At 43.1% G+C, this 22,518-nt stretch overlaps 1 protein-coding gene and 1 long non-coding RNA gene across 3 annotated transcripts; both read left to right on the top strand.

Moving 5' to 3' along the window:
• Window positions 1-5,543: 5,543 nt before the first annotated feature.
• Window positions 5,544-7,123, top strand: LOC109420368 (uncharacterized). 2 transcript variants are annotated; one of them, XM_062851815.1, is made up of 2 exons: window positions 5,544-6,928; window positions 7,000-7,123. In XM_062851815.1, exons 1-2 carry the CDS (start codon window positions 5,551-5,553, stop codon window positions 7,056-7,058), a joined length of 1,437 nt encoding a protein of 478 aa, XP_062707799.1. In that variant the 5' UTR covers window positions 5,544-5,550; the 3' UTR covers window positions 7,059-7,123. The 2 variants fall into 2 exon arrangements, with proteins under 2 accessions (XP_062707799.1, XP_062707798.1); XM_062851814.1 differs by having other exon boundaries at window positions 6,983-7,110.
• Window positions 7,124-8,917: 1,794 nt separating this feature from the next.
• On the top strand, window positions 8,918-17,542 carry LOC134288093 (uncharacterized). The gene is made up of 3 exons (XR_009997747.1): window positions 8,918-13,273; window positions 13,591-16,587; window positions 16,697-17,542. It is a non-coding gene; the product is annotated as an uncharacterized LOC134288093 (long non-coding RNA).
• Window positions 17,543-22,518: the final 4,976 nt, after the last annotated feature.

Genomic DNA, 22,518 nt, shown 5'->3' with positions numbered 1-22,518 from the left:
AATCCTACTGAGATTTCTCATAAGCGTTGCTACTGGAGGAATTCTTAGTGGAATCCAAAAAAAATTCTGGAGAAATTCCTGAACAAATCCCTGGAAGAATTGATTCAGAAATTCCAGAGTTATTGCCTGTTATAATACAAGGAAGAGTTCCAGGAAGAATCCCAGGAGGATTTCCTGAAGGAATCGCAGGAGAATTTAATGGAGGAGTCCCAGGTGGAGCTTCTGGAAGAATTCCTGAAAATTTTCCGAAGGTATGCCTGGAGAATTCCCAAAAGAAATCCTGGAGAAATCTTTGGAGGAACACCTAAAGAAACCTGAGGAGAAGTTTCTGTAGTAAGCCCCGCAACAAAATTTAGAGGAATCTTAGGTGAAATTTATAGAAAACCTCCCAGGATTTCCTGGAGGAATCCCAGGAGGATTTCCTGGAAGAATCCCAGGAGGATTTCCTGGAGGAATCCTAGGAGGATTTCATGGAGGAATTCAAGGAGGAATTCACGGATGAATGCCAGGAGGAATTCCTGGAGGAATCCCATGAGGAATGCCAAGAGGAATACCTGGAGGAATGCCAATAGGAATACCTGGAATTCCTGGAAGAATCCCAGCAGGAATGCCTGGAACAATCCCACGAGGTACTCCCAGAAGAATGCCTAGAGGAATTCCTAAAGGATCCCCTGAAGGAATACTTGGAGGTATTTTTGGAGCAATCCATGTTGGAATTTCAAGTTGAATCCTACGTCGAACTCCTAAAGGACTTCTAAGTGGAATCCTAGGATGAATTCCTAGAGGAATTCTAGGACGAATTGTAGAAGGATCCCCAGAAAAAACTCATGTAAGAATCCTTGGAGCAATTCCTGTAAAATTTCGTGGTGGAAGCCTTGGAAAATTCAGAGAAAAATGGCTGAAGGAATCCAAGAATTAATTCCTGTATTGATACTAGGAGGAATCCTAGGAGGAGTTTCAGAAGATATATTTGTGGAATTCCTGAAGCATTTCCGAAGACATTCCCGGAGGATTCCCAAGAGGAATGGCTTGGATGAATTTCTGGAGAAATTCTTGAAGGCCTTTTTGGAGAAACCTCAGGAGGAATTCCTAGAGATATACCAGGAGTAATTGCCATAGGAAGCTCAGGAAGATTGACGAAGATGAATTCCAAAAGGAATCCCAGGAGGATTTCCTGGGGGAATCATAGGAGAATTTTTTGGAGAAACTCCAAGAGGAATTCTTGGATTGGGATTCTTGGAATCCCAGGAAGAATTGCTGGTAAAATCTCAGAAAAAAAACCTGTGAGTATCCTAGAAGGAATTCCTGGAGATATTCTTGAAAGAATACCTAGAGGATTCCTTAGAGTAATATCTGAAGGAATCCGAAGAGAAATTCCTGGAAAAATCCCAGGAAGAATTATTGGTGGAATACCAAAAGAAAGCTATGTAATAATCCTAGGAAGAGTTCCTCTAGGAATCTCGAGGAGGATTTCTTGGAGGAGTCCTAGGAGGAATTCCAAGGAGGATCCAAGGAAGATTTCATGGAGGAATCTGAGGAGAAATTCACGCAGGAATCCCATGAGGAATTCCAAGAGGAATTCCTGGAGGAATATCAGTAGAAATGCCAGGAAGAAAGAGAGAAATCAATGAAGGAAGTCTAGGTGGAATCCTAGCATGAATTCCTAGAGGATTTCCAAGTGGAATCCTAAGTTGAAATCCCGGAAGAACTCCAGGAGGAATTGCCGAAGGAATCTCAAAGGAAACTCCTGTAATAATCTGTGGAGTTTTTCTAGGTGTTTCTCTTCGATGAGTTCCAGCGGGATTTTTTATAGGAGTTCCTCCAGGTATGCCTCTTGGAGATCCTCTTTCTTTAGGTGCATTTCTTCAGAAGTTCCAAGAGATTTTTTTTTCTAAAATTCTCTTCGGGGATTCTTTTGGGAGTTCCTTCAAGAACTCCTCTAGGAATTCCTCTGGGAATTGCTCTAGGAGTTCCTCCAGGTATACCTCTAGGACTTCCTCCTGGAATTTCTCTGGGAGTTCCTCCCGGAATTCTTCCAGGAGTTCCTCCTTAAATTCCTCATGGAGTTTCTTCAGCCATTTCTCTAGGAGAAATGAAACTCCCAGAGCAATTCCCGGGGAAACTCCGGAAGAATCACTCGAGGAATTCATGGAGAAACTCCAAGAAAAAGATCCCATTGAAACTTCTAGAGGAATATCGGGATCGCCTGCAGAAATTCTCGGGGTATCTCCCCAAAGAATCACCGGAGGATCTGCTAGAAAGAAATTCCTTGAGAACTGGTAGAGCAATTTCGGAGGAACTTTTGAAAAGTCCTTGAAAATACTCCGACAGGATTTCTTAGAGAAACTTTAGTTTAATTCCCGGAGAAACATACACACAAAAACTCAAGAAGAACTCCAGGAGGAACTTATAGAGAAATTTCTGAAGGTACTCCTATAAAAATTCCCGACGGGATTTCTTGCAGGATTTTTAGAGGAACTCCAAGAGGAATTTCGGGAGAAACTCATAAAATAATTCCTGGATGACCTTTGAAGAAAATTGCTTACGACACTCTTTGGGGTAGGAACTCCCAGAGGAATTCCCGGTGAGATTTTAGGAAAAAAAATCCTATGAAACTCCTAGAGAGGAATTCCCAGAAGACCATCTAGATGAATTCTGAAGGGAAACTCCATATTCGACTTGAAGTTGGGGAATCTCCATTCCATGTACACGCGATCTACAGGCCGCCCTCCTTTGATTTATCAACTTTCTTCACAAAGCTGGACTTGATATGCGCGGAAGCAGGGCGCAACGGCTCTTCCATCATTATTGGGGACGTGAATATTCCAATAAACCGACCTGGTTGTCCCGCAGTAGATGAGTACACGAGCCTGCTAAGCTGTTACAACTTCTCCGTCACGAATACATACCCGACAAGACCTTCTAGTGGTAATATACTGGATCATGTTACAGCGTCGGTATCACCAGACTGCTCAATCGTTAACGAGACAATTTATAGCGATGTCAGTGATCATTGTTTGGTGATGTCTACATTTAGTCTCCAAAAACCCATCAGGAAACAGCAGCTACAGAAAACAATTGTCTGTAATCTCAGGCTAAACGAGGCCTTTCAAAACGCAATGAACGACATACCAGAAGGAAGTGCTGAAACTCGACTACAGTTCGCTATGGACACCTACAAGTTATTAAAGGAAAAATTTTCAAAAACCGTCAGCGTGGAAGCGAAAGTTAAGGGGTTTTGTCCATGGATGTCATTTGACGTTTGGAAACTAATGAAAATCAAGGAAAATGCTTTAAGAAACTATAAAAGGAATCCGAATAATAATCATTGCAAAGAGTTGTTGGATCATATATCAAAGAAACTTCAAAGAGCAAAAAATCACGCCAAACAAGAGCACTTCAAACAATTGTTTGCCAATGCTAGCCAAAGAAATGTCTGGAAGAATGTAAACAGAATCCTGGGAAAAGATAAGAAGGCGACAAATACTGTGAAGTTAACAGTTGATAACCACGTTACGAGTGATGGTCCCACCGTTGCGAATGCTTTCAATGACTTTTTCTGCTCGATTGGACCCCAGCTTGCCACTTCTATCCATAGTAATCGTAACATAAATAAATTCAACACATTGGTTCCCCTAAGAGACTCAATTTATTTGCAACCAGCCACTGAGCAGGAAGTCATACTGGTAATTAAGGAGCTGGACAAATCCAAAAGCTGCGGAGTTGATGGAATATCACCTGAATTCGTAAAGCATCACCACAATATCTTTGCGGTTCTTCTTTGTGATCTGTTCAATGAGTGTATTTCGATGGGCACTTTTCCCATTTTTTTGAAAATTGCACGAGTGATTCCTATCCACAAAGGAGGCAGTACCATGGATGTCAACAATTACCGCCCAATCTCAATACTATCAGTTTTGAGCAAAGTTTTAGAGAAACTACTGGTAGTCAGGGTCGCCAATTTCCTACGACAACATGATGTACTATACAACCGACAATATGGGTTCAGAGAAGGATCTAGCACATGGACCGCGGTATGTGAACTGGTTGATGAGATCTATGGAGCGTTAGATAAGCGGAGCATACAAGGAGTCCTATTCTTTGATTTAAAAAAAGCGTTTGACACAATTGATCATCGTATTCTGTTGCGAAAATTGGAATACTATGGTATTAGAGGAGTAGCAAATGAGTTATTCAAGAGCTATCTCTCTGGAAGAATGCAGTATGTGTCTATAAACGGAGCGACCAGTATGCAGCGTGACACGAGTGTTGGTGTTCCTCAGGGAAGCAATGTGGGCCCACTTCTGTTCCTTCTATACATCAATGATCTGGCCAATCTAAGACTGCATGGAAACCCCAGATTGTTTGCGGATGATACGTCTCTGTCATACAGAAATGCTAGGCCTGATGTTATAATTCAGCAAATGAAAAAGGATTTAATGATTCTGCAAGAATACTTCGCAGAAAATATGTTATCAATGAACCTCTCCAAAACTAAGTTTATGCTGTGCCATTCCCTGCAACTCAAAATTCCTCAACATATGGACTTAGTCATAAACTCGATAAAAATTGATAAGGTGACGTCCTTCAAGTATCTCGGCCTCACCTTCGATCCAAATCTACGATGGAGCGAGCATATTTCGGTTCTGCAGCGTGAATTGAGCGCCATGTGTGGCATATTTTGGAAGGTATCAAAGTTCATGCCAAAAAGGGTACTATTGGATATGTACCATGCATTCATTCAATCAAAACTACAATACCTGGTATCGATTTGGGGTGCCGCGACCAAAACTGCATTGAAACCGTTGCAAACGATTCAGAATCGTTGTCTGAAAATAATATACCAACGCCCCTGGCTTTTCCCAACCGTGTTGTTATACAACGGAGCAGCGGAATCAATCTTGCCAATCCCGGCCCTCCGTGAAAAGGAGTGTCTGGTAAAAATGCACAATATGTTAACAAACCCACGTGCCTTACACAATCAACCGCTACATAGAACGTCAAGCCGATACCCTCTGAGAAGCCAAGCAGTTCTAACGATCAACCGTCCTAATACGGAAGCTGGAAAAAAATCTTTCTTGTATTTTGGAAGTTCTCGATACAATGCTCTCCCTTCTCATTTAAAAGCCGAGAGGAATATGGGAAACTTCAAGAGGCGGATTGCATCACTGATAAAAGGAAGAATCATAACATACATAGGTTGACCACCAACCACTTTATTGTCTCATCATCAATATTCCGTCATATCGCTGCCAACTGAACATGGGGTCAGTTATCATCCAGTCCGTCTTCCAGTCTGTCTTGCCACCTCCGCATCCAACAATCACATCACTCGGTTCGCGGCCGTTCAAGTATCGGGCCTCGAACATCACCGAACATGGTGACTCGGTCAGCTGGTAGCATCAGTTATCTTCCAGTCCTGCCACCCTTGCATCCAACAACCGCAACACTCGATTCGCGGCCGTTCAAGTTTCGAACATCACCGATTCCTGCGATTTTCCGTACCTGGTGACTCGGTCAGCTAGTAGCGTCAGTTATCTTCCAGGTAACATGATTAGTATACGTCTGGCCGAAGCCAGTGATACTGCCCTCGTTCAAGTCCGTCGACAATTACAGCCCTGCCACCTTTGCATCCAACAACCGCAACACACGACTCGCGGCCGTTCAAGTTTCGGGCCTCGAACATCACCGATCAGCGATTCCTGCGATTTCCCGTACCTGGTGACTCGGTCAGCTAGTTGCGTCAGTTATCTTCCAGGTAACATGATTAGTATACGTCTGGCCGAAGCCAGTGATACTGCCCTCGTTCAAGTCCGTCGAAAATTACAGCCCTGCCACCTTTGCATCCAACAACCGCAACACACGACTCGCGGCCGTTCAAGATTCGGGCCTCGAACATCACCGATCAGCGATTCCTGCGACTTCCCGTACCTGGTGACTCGGTCAGCTAGTAGCCTCAGTTATCTTCCAGTCCGTCGAAAATTACAGCCCTGCCACCTTTGCATCCAACAATCGCAACACACGACTCGCGGCCGTTCAAGTTTCGGGCCTCGAACATCACCGATCAGCGATTCCTGCGACTTCCCGTACCTGGTGACTCGGTCAGCTAGTAGCGTCAGTTATCTTCCAGGTAACATGATTAGTATACGTCTGGCCGAAGCCAGTGATACTGCCCTCGTTCAAGTCCGTCGAAAATTACAGCCCTGCCACCTTTGCATCCAACAACCGCAACACACGAGTCGCGGCCGTTCAAGTTTCGGGCCTCGAACATCACCGATCAGCGATTCCTGCGACTTCCCGTACCTGGTGACTCGGTCAGCTAGTTGCGTCAGTTATCTTCCAGGTAACATGATTAGTATACGTCTGGCCGAAGCCAGTGATACTGCCCTCGTTCAAGTCCGTCGAAAATTACAGCCCTGCCACCTTTGCATCCAACAACCGCAACACACGACTCGCGGCCGTTCAAGATTCGGGCCTCGAACATCACCGATCAGCGATTCCTGCGACTTCCCGTACCTGGTGACTCGGTCAGCTAGTAGCCTCAGTTATCTTCCAGTCCGTCGAAAATTACAGCCCTGCCACCTTTGCATCCAACAATCGCAACACACGACTCGCGGCCGTTCAAGTTTCGGGCCTCGAACATCACCGATCAGCGATTCCTGCGACTTCCCGTACCTGGTGACTCGGTCAGCTAGTAGCGTCAGTTATCTTCCAGGTAACATGATTAGTATACGTCTGGCCGAAGCCAGTGATACTGCCCTCGTTCAAGTCCGTCGAAAATTACAGCCCTGCCACCTTTGCATCCAACAACCGCAACACACGAGTCGCGGCCGTTCAAGTTTCGGGCCTCGAACATCACCGATCAGCGATTCCTGCGACTTCCCGTACCTGGTGACTCGGTCAGCTAGTAGCCTCAGTTATCTTCCAGGTAACATGATTAGTATACGTCTGGCCGAAGCCAGTGATACTGCCCTCGTTCAAGTCCGTCGACAATTACAGTCCTGCCACCCCTGCATCCAACAACCGCAACACTCGATTCGCGGCCGTTCAAGTTTTGAACATCACCGATTCCTGCGATTTCCCGTACCTGGTGACTCGGTCAGCTGGTAGCATCAGTTATCTTCCAGGTAACATGATTAGTATATGTCTGGCCGAAGCCAGTGATACTGCGCCCGTTTAAGTTCGTTTACAATTACAGCCCTCCCACCTTCTGTCTACACCAACCCCATCATTCAAATGTTTCGAGGTCCTGGATAACGAGCGCGATAAATCCGTGCTACCAAATCAGCTAACATCAACAGCATTCCGTCACATTGTTACCAGTTGTTACTGAGGCTTTATTGGAACTGATGTCCTGGTCTGCGTCTGGTCAACGTTTCTACGACAATTTCATTGTGACTGCGCCGTGGCTTCCTGTATACAAAGTTTTTCCGATGTAATGCTAAGCTGCCGCTATTGATCTAGGAATGCTTACTAACCAAATCCATGAAGAATTAAAGCGATTATTGTACGTGATATACTAATATTAGCCAATAAGTTGTAAATTTTCTGTTAATTAATTTAATTACACTTTCTTTAAAGAGAATAACTTCTCACTGGAAGTGTAAATACTTTGTACTTTTTTGAAATATATGAAAAGAAGAGTAGGTTTTATGCCTATGGGAGAAGAGGTCCGAATTGTAACAGGAACTTCACTCTCACGGGCTTTTCCCTACTCCAAAAAAGAAGAAAAAAAAAAAAAAAAAAAAAAAAAAAAAAAAAAAAAAAAAGTATTTCTGGAGGAATTCCTGGAGCAACTCCCAGAGGAATTCCTGGAGAAATTGTAAGAGAAATTACTGAAGGAAACAATTAGAAGAATTTGCGGTGGAAATCCTGGGTAAATATGCGGAGAAACACCTTGAGGAATTCCCGAAGGAACTTCCATAGGAATTTGCGGAGGTAATTTTGGACGAATTCTACTGGTGTCGCTAACTCTACGTAGAGCAATTTCCGGAGGAACGCCAAGAAAAAAATACATTGTAACTCCTAGAAGAAGTCCCGAACGACAGCATAGAGGAATTCCCGCAGGAACTTTAAAAATAAATTCATAGAATAGTTTTTGAAACACCTGTAGAGAAATTGCTGAAGAAACTCCTTGAGGAACAAGGAGAAAGTCTTATAGAAATTCTTGGAGCACCTCCTAGAGGAACCCCCAATGAAGCTCCCAGGGGGACTCTTAGAGAAATACTTGGAAGTCCTAGAAGAATTCCCAGAGAGACTTCTAGTAGGTATTCTAGGAGAAACTCCTGGAGAAATTCGTGGAGTTACTCGTAGAGGAATTTCTGAAGGAATTTCAAGATGAGTTTCTGAAGAAATTTCAAGAAGAATTCCCGAAGAATCCACTCGTGGAATTCTCGAACGAACTAAAAGAAAAAATCCCGTAGGAGCTCCTAGAAGAATTTCAGGAGGAACTCTTAGAAAAAAATCTGGAGAAATTTGTAAAGGAATTCTCGGGAGAGATACTCCTAGAGGAATTCCAGGATATATTTCTTAAAGATTTTTTGGAGGAACGTCTGAAGAAATTGCTGGTTGACGACCAAGAAGAACTCCCGGAGACACTCCTAGAAGAATTCCCGGGAGAACTTCTAGAGAAATTCCTGGAAGAATTTCTGGCGGAACTTCATGAGGTATTTCTGGAGGAACTTCTAGAGGACTTCTTGAAGGAATTCTAGTAGAAATCCCGGCAAAACTACAGGAATTCTCAGAGATACGAACGTACGAACTCTTAGAAAAAATCCCATTTGAATTTCTAGAAGAATTTCGCTGCGGCCTCCTTATAAATTGCTGGAGGATCCTCTAGAAGAAATCTCGAGAAAACTTTTTGGGGAATTCTTGGGGGACCCCCTAGAAAAAAAAACCGATTGAAACTCCTAGAGGAATTTCCGGAATACTGAATAGGGAAATCTCGAGGAATTCCCTGAAGAACTCCCAGAAAGAAATCTTATAAAAACTCGAAGATCAATTTCCGGAGGAGCTACCTGAAGAATTTATAGAAGAATGTCTAGATAAATTCCTGGAAGAATTCCTAGACGAGATTCTGGTGAACTTTTTGAAGATGTTCCGGAGGAACTCCTAGAGGAATTTTTGAAGGAAATCCTAGAGGAATCTAGGATCTAGATTCCCGGAGAAACCCATCGAGAAAATACTGGGGTAGGAACTCCTTCAGGAATTCCCGGTTAAACTCCCATAGGCATTTCCTGGAGAACTTCTCGAGAAATTTATGTACGAACACTTAGAAAAAATCACATTTGAAAAATTTCCAAAAGAACTCCTAGGAAAATTCCTGGAGGAACTCCTAGAATAAAATCAAATTGAAACTCCTAGAGGAATTCCCGGAGCAACTCTTAGAAAGAAATATGATAGGAGCTCGAAGAGTAATTTCCGGATGAACTCCTAGAGGAATTTTTGATGGAACTCCCAAGAAAACTCCCGGAAGGACTCCTAGCGAAATTCTTGGAATTCCTAGAGTTATTTTCGGGGAGACTTCTAGAAAAAATTTCCTCTTGGAACTTCTATAGCAATTCCCAGAAGACCACCTAGCGGATTAACCGGAGAAACTCCTCGAGGAATTCCTTGAGGAATCCTCGGAGAATCTCTCAGAGAAATTCTAGAGAAATTCCCGGATGATCTCATAAAAAAATCCAATCGGTACTTCTGAAAGAGTTTCCGGAGAAACTCCTAGAAGAGCTTCTTGAAAAAATTCTGGACGAATTTCTGGTAGAATTTTCCGAGAAACTCCTCGAGGAAATCCAGGAGTAACTCCTGAAAAAAGGCATGTTCAACTTCTAGAGGAATTTCTAGAGGTATTCCTAGAGATATTTCCGGAGAGATTTCTCAAGAAATTCTTGGAGGTACTCCTACAGGAATTAGAGGTATACTACTTAAGAATTGTTTGGAGGAGTTCCTAACGGAATTGTTGAATGATCACCAAGAGTAATTCCCGAAAAAATTCTTAGGATTCCCGGAAGAACTTGTACAGAAATTCCTAGAGGAACTCCTAGAGTAATTCTTGGAGGAAATCCTAATAGAATTCCCGGCGAGACCATAGGAACTCTCGGAGAAACTTCTAAACGAAGCCCCGCAGAAACTGCTGGACAAATTACTAAGGGTGGGAACTCGTTCAGGAATTCCCGGAGAAATTCCTATAGGCACATTTCCGGAAGAACCTCTCGAAGAATTCCAGAACAAACTCTTAGAAAATATGCATTTGAACTTTTTAAAGGTTCCTAGAGAAACTTCTGGAGGAACTCTTAGAGGCAATCTCAAGAGAGCTCTTTGGGGAATTCCTAGAGAAACTCCTAGAAAAAAAAAATGCAATTGAAACTCCTAGAGGAACTCGCGGAGGACCGACTAGAGAAATCCCGAGGAATTCTTTGAGGAACTCCTACAAAGAAATCTCATAGGCACTCGAAAAGCAATTTCTGGAAGAACTTCTAGAGGAATTTCCGGAAGAACTCAAGAAGAATTCCTGGAGACACTCGAAAAGGATTTCACGAAGTAGCTTCTAGTGAAATCCCTAGAGAAACTCCAAAGAGTTTCCTTTGGCAGTCTTCGAGGAATTCCCGGAGGAACTTATAGAAAAAATCCTACTTCTAGAAGAATTTCTAGAAAAACTCCTAGACAATCTACTAGAGGGATTCCTTGAGGATTTTCTACAGGAGATTTGCGAGGAACTTTGGGAAGAATTCTCGGAGGAACTCCCCAAGAATATCCTGGAGAAGCTCGTAGAAAAAAAAATCTTTTGAACTTCTAGAAATTTTCTGGAATTTCTTGGTTGGGCTCCAAAAGGTATTTCTGGAGACACTTCCCAAGGTATTTCCAGAGGAACTCGTAGAGGTACTCCTAGAGGATTTTTTGGAGGAACACCTTGAGGATTTCCGGGAGGAACTTCTCAAGAAATCTCCTGAAGACTGCCTTGAAGGACACCTTGAGGAATTCGTGGAGGACCTCCTAGAGAAATTTCTGGAGGTACTTCAAGAGGAATTCCTAGAGAAATTCTCGAAGGAAATCCATTGAATTTCTAGATGAATTTCCGGATGATAAAAAAATATTCACCGATCCACCCAAAATCATCGGGTATACCATATATGATTTCTATGAAATTCGTAGCTCTCCTATGAGTCGACGCTTACAACCGACTAGAGTTTCGAGCAGTTTTATTTTCTCTGTATGTTTGAATGAAATATGTTAAATAAATTTGAATCTATAAAATGTTTCTGTTTTGTTTAAGTTTTGAGAAGATTTAGTTTATTTTCTCTTAGTTTTCCATGTAAACCTTGAATTGCAATCAATGCAATGCAATGAATGCAAATCAATGCATTTGCTGCTACATAAAATCATTGATTGAGTATTCGAGCAACTTGCTCGAACTGCACGAAATCATTTTCATAGCAACTATTTCGCAGCTACCAAACGCACCTGCCCTGTCAGGACGGCGTTTGTTTATACCGTGCTCTATTGTTCTCCCATCTGCGGGCATCCATCCACAGCCTTCAGCCGGGAGAGTTTTTTTTCTCTTCTGCTTTGTTGGTATCTACTGAAATGAGAAAATTGAGGTCGGTGTGGATCACCGTTTTTGTGGTTGCCAATAATGATTTGAGATCCTACCTTTAGATACAAGAGGTTTGATAAGTCTAACCATTTATGATTCCATGCTGTGATAGTATTTAGTTTCAATATAAATGAAAACACAATGAAATGCTCGATGAAACAATAGTGGAAATCTTCTCCGACGTCAAGCATAATAAGAAGTAACTCTGCTTGTTATATATAATTCGCCATGCATTTTATTGCTGAATCAATACAATACACTTATTCTTGTTCTACTTCTTCGTAACTCCCGTCTTTTGGACTCAACCTGCTACTTAGCTTGTAATTATAAAGCAAATAGCTAAGTGGTTTCTATGATCGATGAATCATTTTCGCATTCTTATATCGTATATGCATGCTAAGATACCCATAGCCTTGGATAACAACGATAATTTATGTAAAGTTTATGTACTGATCAAGAAACGAGCTCAGACACCATCAGTATATTCTTGATGAATGCCCGACCTTTTACTGAGTCAGTTATATTCACATCTTTCATTATTATATTTGTTTACATTATTTTCTTTCTCTGCAAATCTTCTACCATATCCATGTTATAACTTTTGTCACTGAGGACAAAATGAAAACCAGAATGTTGATACAAAACCATCTTGTACAACTTTGGCTATACTGAACCATAAACTCATTTCAAAATAATCCTGGCCACACTGCCAACCCCGAACGAGTGGGACAAGCTGCCTCTCCGAGAGAGCTAAAACGTGCTTTTTCAACGGCAGCACGTGGTAATTTCAAATTTTCAACGGACGAGCTTGACCTCAGACCTTAAAAGTGATCACCGATGACCGGAAGCTGACAGACGAAATTCTTCAAACCGCCTTAGTGGAAGCCGAAAACTTGGTGAACTCTCGTCCCCTTACGTATGTGTCCACTAATGTGAGCGACGACAAAGAGGCCTTGACACCAAATCATTTTTTGTGTGGACGTTCATCACTTGAGTGTCTGCCAGCGAAACATCCGATAGACTTAGCCGATACGTTACGGAGCAGTTATAATCGAGCGCAGTTTCTAGCGGATAAATTCTGGGGCCGTTGGCAGAAAGAATATTTGCCGATTTTGAACAAGAGACCGAAGTGGTTTGTGGATCAACGGCAAGTATCGGTTGGAGACCTGGTCTTCGTTGCTGATGGAGAAAGACGGACTAACTGGGAGCGAGGCATAGTGAAGGCAGTATTCACAGGAAGCGATGGACGCATTCGCTCGGCGTCTATTCAGACGAGCAGAGGAGAGAAAATTCGGCCGGTGGCGAAGATAGCAGTTCTGGAACTGGCATAGGCACTGATCCGCACTGATCCGCACTGAAGAGGTTTACGGGTGGGGGGATGTTACCACCGGCCATGAAAGGGTCGACGAGCGACCGTCGTCGTTGTCGTCGTCGTGAGAAACTGTGAACGCAACCGGAGCGAGCGAACGCACACGGTGTTGTTGTTGTTGTCTCGTGTATGTAGGCAAGTGGTACACCGTGTGGAAAGAGGAGAAACGGCAAACACTGCATCCACTGCATTTCTACCATTGTGGGAATAGGCTATGTGATGGATATGAAGATGGGGATTCCCCCATCGTAATTTTACCTATTCGTGTTAGAACTGTTTGTACCGTCCATTAGTGAAGAAGTTTAGATCTTGTCGTAAGTTTGTGAGATTTGTAGTCAAGAAAATGTAGTGTAATTCTGGAGCTCGATTTGAATAGGTCGTATGTGCTTTCGTCGATATAAAATTCGATCAGTTTATTTTAGCAATAGTAGAAATATGGATGATATTTCGATGGCTTTTAATGATAAAACCGAAAGCCTGTTTTGTAAGGAATCGTTTGTATGTGTTAATTTTGTTTGATTTCATCAGTTTCCGCTATAAGAAGCGAATCCAACTGATCGAATTTTATAACGACGAAAGCACATACGACCTATTCTAATCGAGCTCCAGAATTGTTCTTGTGAAATTATAGGTCTATTTTCCATCGTTAATTCCGTCCTCTAGAGTAGTCGTGATTGTTTTTGACTACTGTTGTTTGCCGTAAGATTTGTATAGTAGTAAATGTTCCTTGTTGTAATTCGTGATTTGATTTGTAGGATCGCCCTTGCAATCCCCAAAGTAGGAGTTTTGTAGTGGTTTTGATTGTGGAAAAAAAACTAGATTGTAAGTTGTAAGTGAATATAATTATATGTAAATATTAGTGTATAAATCAATCAATGGTAATATATTTTAGTTGAGTTTTTTTATCCACGGAAATACTCGGGATCGTTTAATTATTCACACCCGACGGGTGCGAACATTGCTTTAAAATGATTGCATTCTACTTACAAATGATGTTCTTCCTGAACTTTACGTGCCATCGAAGAAGCTTCTCTGCATCTTGAGCTGTCATAGTTTTGTTGATAAAAAAAAAACAACAACAATCGAGAATGGGAAACTTCTCAACTAGGTTTTGAAACGGGTTTATTGCTACTTATAATGCGGTTGTCAAAACCTCTCCGAGAGTGGCCCACTTAGCCGGAAGATGCTCTTAAGGTGAAACATCAAGAAATCCCATTGCAATTTTGCATACGCACTTGTTAATCATGGCTTTGCTCACTTGCAAAAAGAGGCAGCTTTTCCAAATTGAGCAAATTTGATTACGAATCTTTAAGATCGGTGCTCTTGAAAACGTGAGTAGGAGTTCAAGTCGGCCATTGTGGCAGCCATATTTGTATTCTCTGAAGTTTCTCCTTAAAGAGGTTATTAAGAGGTTTTGATGTATAAATCAGTTTTATTGCAAGTTTTAAAAATATGGCCAAGAAGATCTTTTGTAGAGCCGAACAAAACTTAAAATGTTACTTGGGTCTCGTCAACTACGCTTCTCCGACCTTGCTGGATAAAAAGACGAACTGGTAGGGATAGTAACCGCGCATGCTGCTTCCACTAGCATCTCCAACCATTCTACAAAATTCGACAGCGTAACAGATTGAAGTTGAGTTTTAAAGTTCATGTCAGTCTGTCGACTAGCTCTTGAAGTAGAGCTACGTTGTATAACTGTTCATCGAGTCCACAAGCTTTGATTGTAGCACACATATTTTGATCGGCAACGCCAAAGTCAATGAGCGTCGAGAGCTTTTCTGTTTTTGGCGATAGCATGTTCCGAATCTTGAATAACAGAGAATGGATTATCGTCCGAACAAGGTTCGCAACGTTTGAAGCACGCCAGTCCAGCTGGGTACAACAAGCGACTGCGAACCGCTTCTAGAGCTTTGCCTTTGAGACTGAGTTGCAAACGAAGCACTATACCCACACATTCTGGTTGTATTTTCGTAGGTTGCTATGAAAAGCGGCCACTCCTCCGGTGCGCCAGAGAACGTCGGTAGCTCTTTTGCCACCGCTTGGCGTGCGGCAAGCTGACTTCGACTCAACTCAGCATGTGGTTGTGAAAATTGGAAAAGGTCTGCTGTTGGTGTGAAACCCTATAGGCTTCTTGATCCATTCCTGCAGCTTTACCGACCTGATCTGAATCATCGCCAGCAACATCGTTGAACTGCATAAGCCTCAACCGTTCTTCTAAATGTTTCATTTCAAGCACCTATTTTTTGGCTAACAGTGCTAACTGCCATTCGATTCCTGCTGCTCCTTCTTCTGATGTAGTCCGACGAGGTTCAGTAACTCGATTCGTCCCAGCTATTGCTGTTGAGTTTGCACTCGGCTGGATCTGAATGATTGGTGCCCTCAGTCCTGACGAACGCTGGAACATGGGACTCGGTTGGTTTCTGGAGCTGCGAGTCTGATCGACCGTATTCTGCGGTTCGGTTTGCCTCAACAGAGTTTCAAAATGAATCCTTTGTCGATCCAATGCTTTCCTTTGGTCCTCCACTTTCGCTTTTAATAAACGTTCGAAGCTCTTCTGTTGTTCTGCCATCATCTGCTGCATGTTCTCCATCTGATTCTGCTACACCTGGTACTCTGCAGACTGACTTGATGTTGATATCGTTGCCGTGGTTCTGGTCCCAGGTGCCGTTAACGGGATAGCGCCCGCTACGCCCGGATCCGCTATACAGTTGCTACAGCTCCAATCCACGTTAGCTATGCTTTTATCCACGCTCACACACTCAAAGTGATACTACCCTCCACAGATATCGCAACACACCATTCGACTGTTTTCCCCAGATTCACAGATCTTGTAGCTTGAGAACTGCCCCGTAGCGTTTTGAACGGTACAAATCTCTGAATCATCGTTTTGCTCGAACCGCACATTTGACCGCTTATTTGACCCCTTTTTCATAATGAGATTGACAGCACTTTCCGATCGCGTTAACGAAAATTCAAATTTGTTGCCTATACATCGAATTTGTTTCCGATATTTTAAACTCACTTTATTAACTACTGTAGGGTTAGAATTTTCCTGCAAGGAAAATTTTCTCGACTCTCTGGGCATAGTGTATCATTGCGCTTGCCTCACAATATACAAATTCATGCAATGGCTGGCAAAGAAAGCTCTCCAATTAATAACTGTGGAAGTGCTCAAAAGAACACTAAGTTGGAGAGAGTCAGGCCAAGTCCCAGTTGGGACGTAGAGCCATAAAGAAGAAGAAGAAGATCAACATCAAATCTGACTATACATGTCAATGGTTGCTCCTCCGTGATTGATCTGAGCTGGTACTAATTGTACTGAGATCCAAATGAATAAGGGATGGGATACTCCACTTATTCTCAAAGTGCAATTTAAGCAGCTCATTTATTTTTGATCAATAACGGCGCCGGTCACGTCTTATAGTCAGTTGGGAAGGCATAGGGATGTTAGAGTGAGCTGGTTGTTCCTACTTAAGACCGAGATCACCTCTGCATCCTCACAACCAGCAGCCAGTGTTGCGAAACTCATGCTCACGAGTAAAAAATACTCACTCACCTTACTCATTTGCGAGTAATGCTCACGCTGTGAGTTACTCGCGTATGAGTATACTCACGCGTGAGTAATGACGTCATACTCTCGCGTGAGTATTACTCACAAGTGAGTAATACTCACGCGAGAGTATGACGTCATTACTCACGCGTGAGTTACTCATTTTACTCACGGTGAGTTTAGTGAGTAAGTTATTTTTGTTGGTTTGAAATGATGTTTTCGTTTGTTCTGTACTGCAATGGTGATTATTTATATACAAGGCACAGTTTTCGAGGAAAGGTGGATCTGCTCGAGAGCTTTGGCACCATAGGCTAAAAACTCTTATTGTTTACCTACGCATGCAAAGTAATATCATCAATTAGGAAATCTCTATATTTCACCACACTTTGTCAATGGTATAACTTTTTTCGCATACGTCGGGTTACTTTACGGTATTCAATAAAGATGTTTGGCATATATTTACCTAACTTCAAATTTAAAATGGTAGGGTCAATTGCAGCATCTCCTAGGTCCAAACATTTAAAACTTTTCTTTTCTGCATACATTTGATCGTTTTTTTTTTCCATGTGGCTAGTTTCTATTACTGTGCAATAATATAGGGCATATAATGGACAAATAGTGGTTTCGCTTCAAAATTACTTGAGTAGGCAAGTAAGGAGAAAAAGTTTTACACTGGTAACGCCTCCCTTGTAAATCTAAAAGAGCTGTAGTTTTTTCTGCGCGGAAAAATAGTCCGTTCTATTATTCCGTAAGGAAAAGTAACGTTTTTCCTCATACTAAACACTTGATCAATTTGTAATTTAAAATTTACAAAAAATAGTAAATTTACTTGAGTACTCAACTTTCGAACATGAAACTTACACACTAAACGCATCCAGCAAAGCAAAATCCAGCAAAACGAATAGTTGATTTTTAAGCAATTTTTTGCTAGAATCCGGTACAACTTTGTGCCCTATCAGCACAAATTGCTGGATGTTTAATAAAAAAGTGCTTAGACTTGATAGAATTGAAACAAAACTTTATTGGAACTTATGGGTGATAAAAGCAGTGTTGAGAATACTCACTTGCAACAGTGATACTCACTTACTTCTATCTCAGTCCAGAAGCATGCTATCAAAAAATTATGTTTGAAGGGCTTTCAGATTGTAGTTTAATCTAAAAGTTTGCCGAACTAAATAAAGATCACAGACGCATACCAAAGTTGTGAGAGAGCTGTGAGTACGAGGTGAGTAAAATTCGTGAAATTCATACTCACCTTGTGCTCACAGCTCTCTGACGGTTTTGGTATGCATCTGCGACCATAACTTTATTCGGCAAACTTTTAGATTAAACTACAATCTAAAAGTCCTTCAAACATCATTTTTTGATAGCATGCTTCTGGACTGAGATAGAAGCAAGTGAGTATAATTTTTCCCTAGTGAGTATTCCCAACACTGGACAAAAGGAACAAATTGCCAGGGCCCGTAGCGTAGTGGCTACACGTTCACTTCATAAGTGGATGGTCATGGGTTCGATCCCAGCCCGGCACTTGCAATTTTTCGTCAGTTGCTCTTCCCCCCGAGAGCAGCTGGCACCTGACCCTCTTCAGAGCATATGCTCCAACGGACCCGGACACCTGGATATCAGCTAACGGCAACTCATAATGGACCCCCAATTGGACGGGAAAAGGAACATGAGCTACACATCAACATCCTCGTGCTCATCATTCTACCATGATAGTGTAGAAAGTGAAAACAGTGCAACGGAATCCAGTTCGATCTAGTAGAATTATAATTGAATACATTTAGGAGCTGTACAAAGTGTAAGTACAGCTTCCAATTGGAGTCGCTCACGCCCTGGTGGACAAAAGAGCTGTAAATCAGGTAAAGTGATTGAAGAATGAAAAAAAAGGAACAAATTCTGAAGGAATCCCATGAGCTTTTTCCAGTCTAATTATATGAGCCTCGGACCTAAAAAGAAAAATAAACTGCCGAGCAAATTACTACCAGTAACATGGCCAGTAATCACACCCAGGTAACCAATAAGCAGCTAAAATGGCATTGATTCAGCACTATATGCGCCTTTGCAGCAGGTCTGCTGCTATCGAACTGTCAAATCCAAGGTCAAATCGGCTACCAATCGAGACCACACGATTCCTTAAAATTACTTTTTCTTAATTGCTATCTCTGCCAACCTCCTGAAGAAAGCGTTAATTCTTGAAGCCGGCTCGAACGGGCTCGTTTACGAAACTTCAGCCTGCCTTTCAATCTGCTACGTGCGGAAGCGAACTTTGTCGTACGAATTATCGTGCATTTGAGAAACGATCGTTTACACATTTGTTCAATGCGATTAGTGTTTTTTATTAAATTTACAAGACGCACAAGCATGCAAATACATTTCGTCCATTTAAAACAACGCTGAGCTCAATTATATGTGAATGACACGCCAGTTATATGTGGATGACAGCCATTTCAGGGGATTGATCTCTGTCTACAAGAGGTTTGAGTTCAAACAAAAGCCCTCACGTTGAGCTGTTGGGCTCAAAGGGGACCTCATCAGGACCGCCCTTAACGGAGCGCTTAGAACTACCAGTAAGATACAATTCACTAGAATAAAAAAAAAACAATAGAATTATTGACAAGCAACCTTGTCTACTGATTCAATACATTCGCCCCAATAAAACATACCATTTTAATGCTTGATAGGATTCCAAGCCTTTAGATAAATTCTAGATTTCCGTATGAATATGAGTAAAGCATACTCGTGAGTGAGTATCTACACGTCAATACTCACGAGTGAGTGTGAGTTGTACAGCGCTTACTCAAATGTGAGTAATACTCACGGTGAGTTTAAGGTGTACTGCTCATACTCACTCGTGAGTTTGACTAGTTGTGTGAGTACTCGCTCATTTCGCAACACTGCCAGCAGCACGGACTGAGGTATTTGTTAGACGGAAAGGATGGGAAATCTGGGAGTCACCGTTAGGTCGGTGATGCGATCCATGGATAGGGGATATTTATAGTGTTCGTAAGGTGATAGATTGTGTTCGTAAGGTGATAGATAGATTGTGATAGAAGCGGCACAGTTCGCATTGGTTACATAACTTGTAAGCGTTATATACACTGTGCTGTGGAAGTTGGAAGGAAGGGAAACGAATTTTTTCGTTTCTGGTTCTAGCGATGGCTATGAACACATAATTATACAAGAGTTGTATATGTAGAGAAGAGAGAGAAAGTGGATACAAAGATACAAAATAGGATGTAAGGGACGGGCCAGGGATTGAACCCATGACCTTCTGCATGCAAATCAGAAGCGGTAGCCACTAGACCATAAAGCCCGTCAGGTGGGCACCGATTGGATGGAGATTTTTATTTCATAATAACGGTCTGGGGAGTACCGTGTTTTTGTGAGAGAAAAAAAAAGTTGAATATCCCAAACATTTTGGCCATCCCCTGTATCTCGTACTTAAGTTTAGTTTTTCCGTTTATAATTGTTATAAAAATAGATGTATGTCCACAACGTCGGATATCGTGCTATTGACTGTAATAGTAGTTAGTTTAGTTCACAGATTGTCAATATATAATTGTGAATTTACCTGTCGTAGTATATTATTTTTCCATCCATAAACAATTGCCAATAGATAAATAGGGGTTTAAGCAATAACAAACTATATATAAAAGTTCCATAAACAAACTATTGTTCAATTTAACAAACAATCACTTGTCCGTTATTTATTGCAATTTTTGAATTATTTGTGGAAATTCCGACATTTTTTATTCATTTTTATGTAGTTTATTATTGCTCCTACCCCTACTTCTTTATAGGCAATTTCTGTTTTATAACCCATCTTACACCCATAAGAATGGTATAAAATCGCTCGAAAAACCGACATTCAAACCGAGGCCCGGAGGGCCGAGTCTCATATACCAATGAACTCAGCTCGACGAACTGAGCAAATGTCTGTATGTGTATCTTTTTCCTTCTAAACCATAGGGGGATGAATCTGCTCAACAGACACCCTAACAGGAAGTTTAGGGTAGTGTGGAGTTAAGGCCGTCTTCTACAACACTAGTAAAAGCCAGGACTACTCTCTCCTCGACCCACTAAAACACATTCCTATGGTCGCCAAACCCTACGTCTCTCTGGAACCACCAAGAAAGTATTGTTTCAGAAAGGGGCTAGTGCATATCGCACCCTCAAGGTTAGCTGCCGTATCCTAGCAGCAACGGGCATCGATGACTAGCTCTGGAGAGTCCATCACGGTAACATGCTGGCGCTTAGCCAGTTTCCCAAGTGGTCCTCACCACTCCCTTTGTCCTAAGAAGGCGGGCAGGATCAACCCCGCCCGCGCCCAACTGCTTGGCAGACATCAAGAACTGATGCCCACGTGCAACCCGATCTGACCTGCCCTTAAGGAAGGGTATCACTACCCTTCAGGCCCTATCATATGCACCCGAAGGTTGCAGACAGCAGGTTCTCACCTACCCCGACCCTTGCCGGGGACCCGTTTCCAACCGCGGGCTCGGATCCAACCCAGTAGACCGACGCCACGACAGCACCGCTACCGGGACTTCCTCTCCGCGGCCACTTAATCGCTGTTAGGGCCGATCTCGACCGCAGGGCCGGTATGACCGGTATGACCTACGAAGCCGACTTCGAACCCCTGGACCACCTCTTGCACTGCATCTGGACTAGCCATTCTCCGAGTCCACGCGCCACCTCATCTGTAGCTCCCAGACGATATGGGTGATTGCTGAAACGGTCACGCATTGTGCAAAAACGCGGGTGTGTGTGTGTGTGTGTTTTTTTTTCCTCCCAACCTCCCCAGAAGAGAAAACCGATTGGAAAAACTCTGCTTGATGCCTCGATCCCCCTGGTACCACTGATATGCGACTGCTTCAGGGGGGGGCAATGCGCTCATGCGCTCTTCTGCTACTGTGCTCATGCACTTTTTGTCGCTCCTAATCTATACTCATACACGTCTCGTATTTTGCTTACTCCGGTTGGTGTTGGCTCGCCATTAAGCGGACAACATGCTTAGTTTCAAATTTGTTATTCTACACGTTCTAATGTTAGTACCTAACATCGCCATTCAGCGACACATAGGTACAACATACACACAATTTGTTATTCTTATACCACGCGAAGCATTCGGATCCTACTAACTTGCTCCGAACGGTGTCCTCCCCGTGCCGCCGTTGCGCCATTTAGCACTCCAGCTTTCCACGCACGACTCGTGTAGTCCCCGACGGTGGATCTACCCTACGCCGACAAAGAGTTCCCCGGCAGTGGAACATCTTCCGAAACCGTTTCTTCCCAGACAGGTGCCGAGGTCTCTCCTGCGATTCCGGTTGGAGACTGGCTTCCGGTTCACAGGCGCCCCGACGACCACATTCCGGTGCTTCTTCGCGATAGACTCGGTTTAGTCCCCGGTGGTGGCCCTAGCCTACTCCGACGGAGAAAAACCCCGGCGGTGGGAGTTCTCCCGATACCGATGTTTCTATCCCGACCAGTAAGGTGCCGAAGTCGATCCGGCGATTCCGGTTGGTGGTGGACTTCCGGTTCACCGGCGCTCCGACGACCAAAAACCGGTGCCACGTTACGGACGACTCAGTCATGTCCCCGGCGGTGGATCATGCCTACCCGGATCGCGTTCCGCCGCTCTCTGGTCTTCGCGCCACTTCCTCTGCAGCGCGGACAGCATCCTCGTTACTGCTCTGTCGACAGCGTTCCACGTGTTTTCATCGCGACACATCTCTTCGACAATGTTCTCGACTGTCACTCCGCCCAGCAAGACGCGAATTTCTTCGAACCTGGGGCATTCGAAAACGACATGTTCCGGTGACTCCTCCACGTTAACACACTCCGGGCAAAAGGGCGAAAGAGCGTGACCAAACCGGTGCAGGTACTTCTTGAAGCAGCCATGGCCGGACAGGAACTGCGTCAGATGGAAGTTCACTTCCCCATGCTTCCTATTCACCCACGCTGACACGCTAGGGATAAGCCGGTGAGTCCACCTGCCATTCGCCG

Source organism: Aedes albopictus, chromosome 2 (genome assembly GCF_035046485.1).
Source record: "Aedes albopictus strain Foshan chromosome 2, AalbF5, whole genome shotgun sequence".
NCBI lineage: Eukaryota > Metazoa > Arthropoda > Insecta > Diptera > Culicidae > Aedes > Aedes albopictus.
The sequence above is the reverse complement of the archived record's forward strand: the minus strand, read 5'-3'. Positions and strand labels throughout refer to the sequence as shown.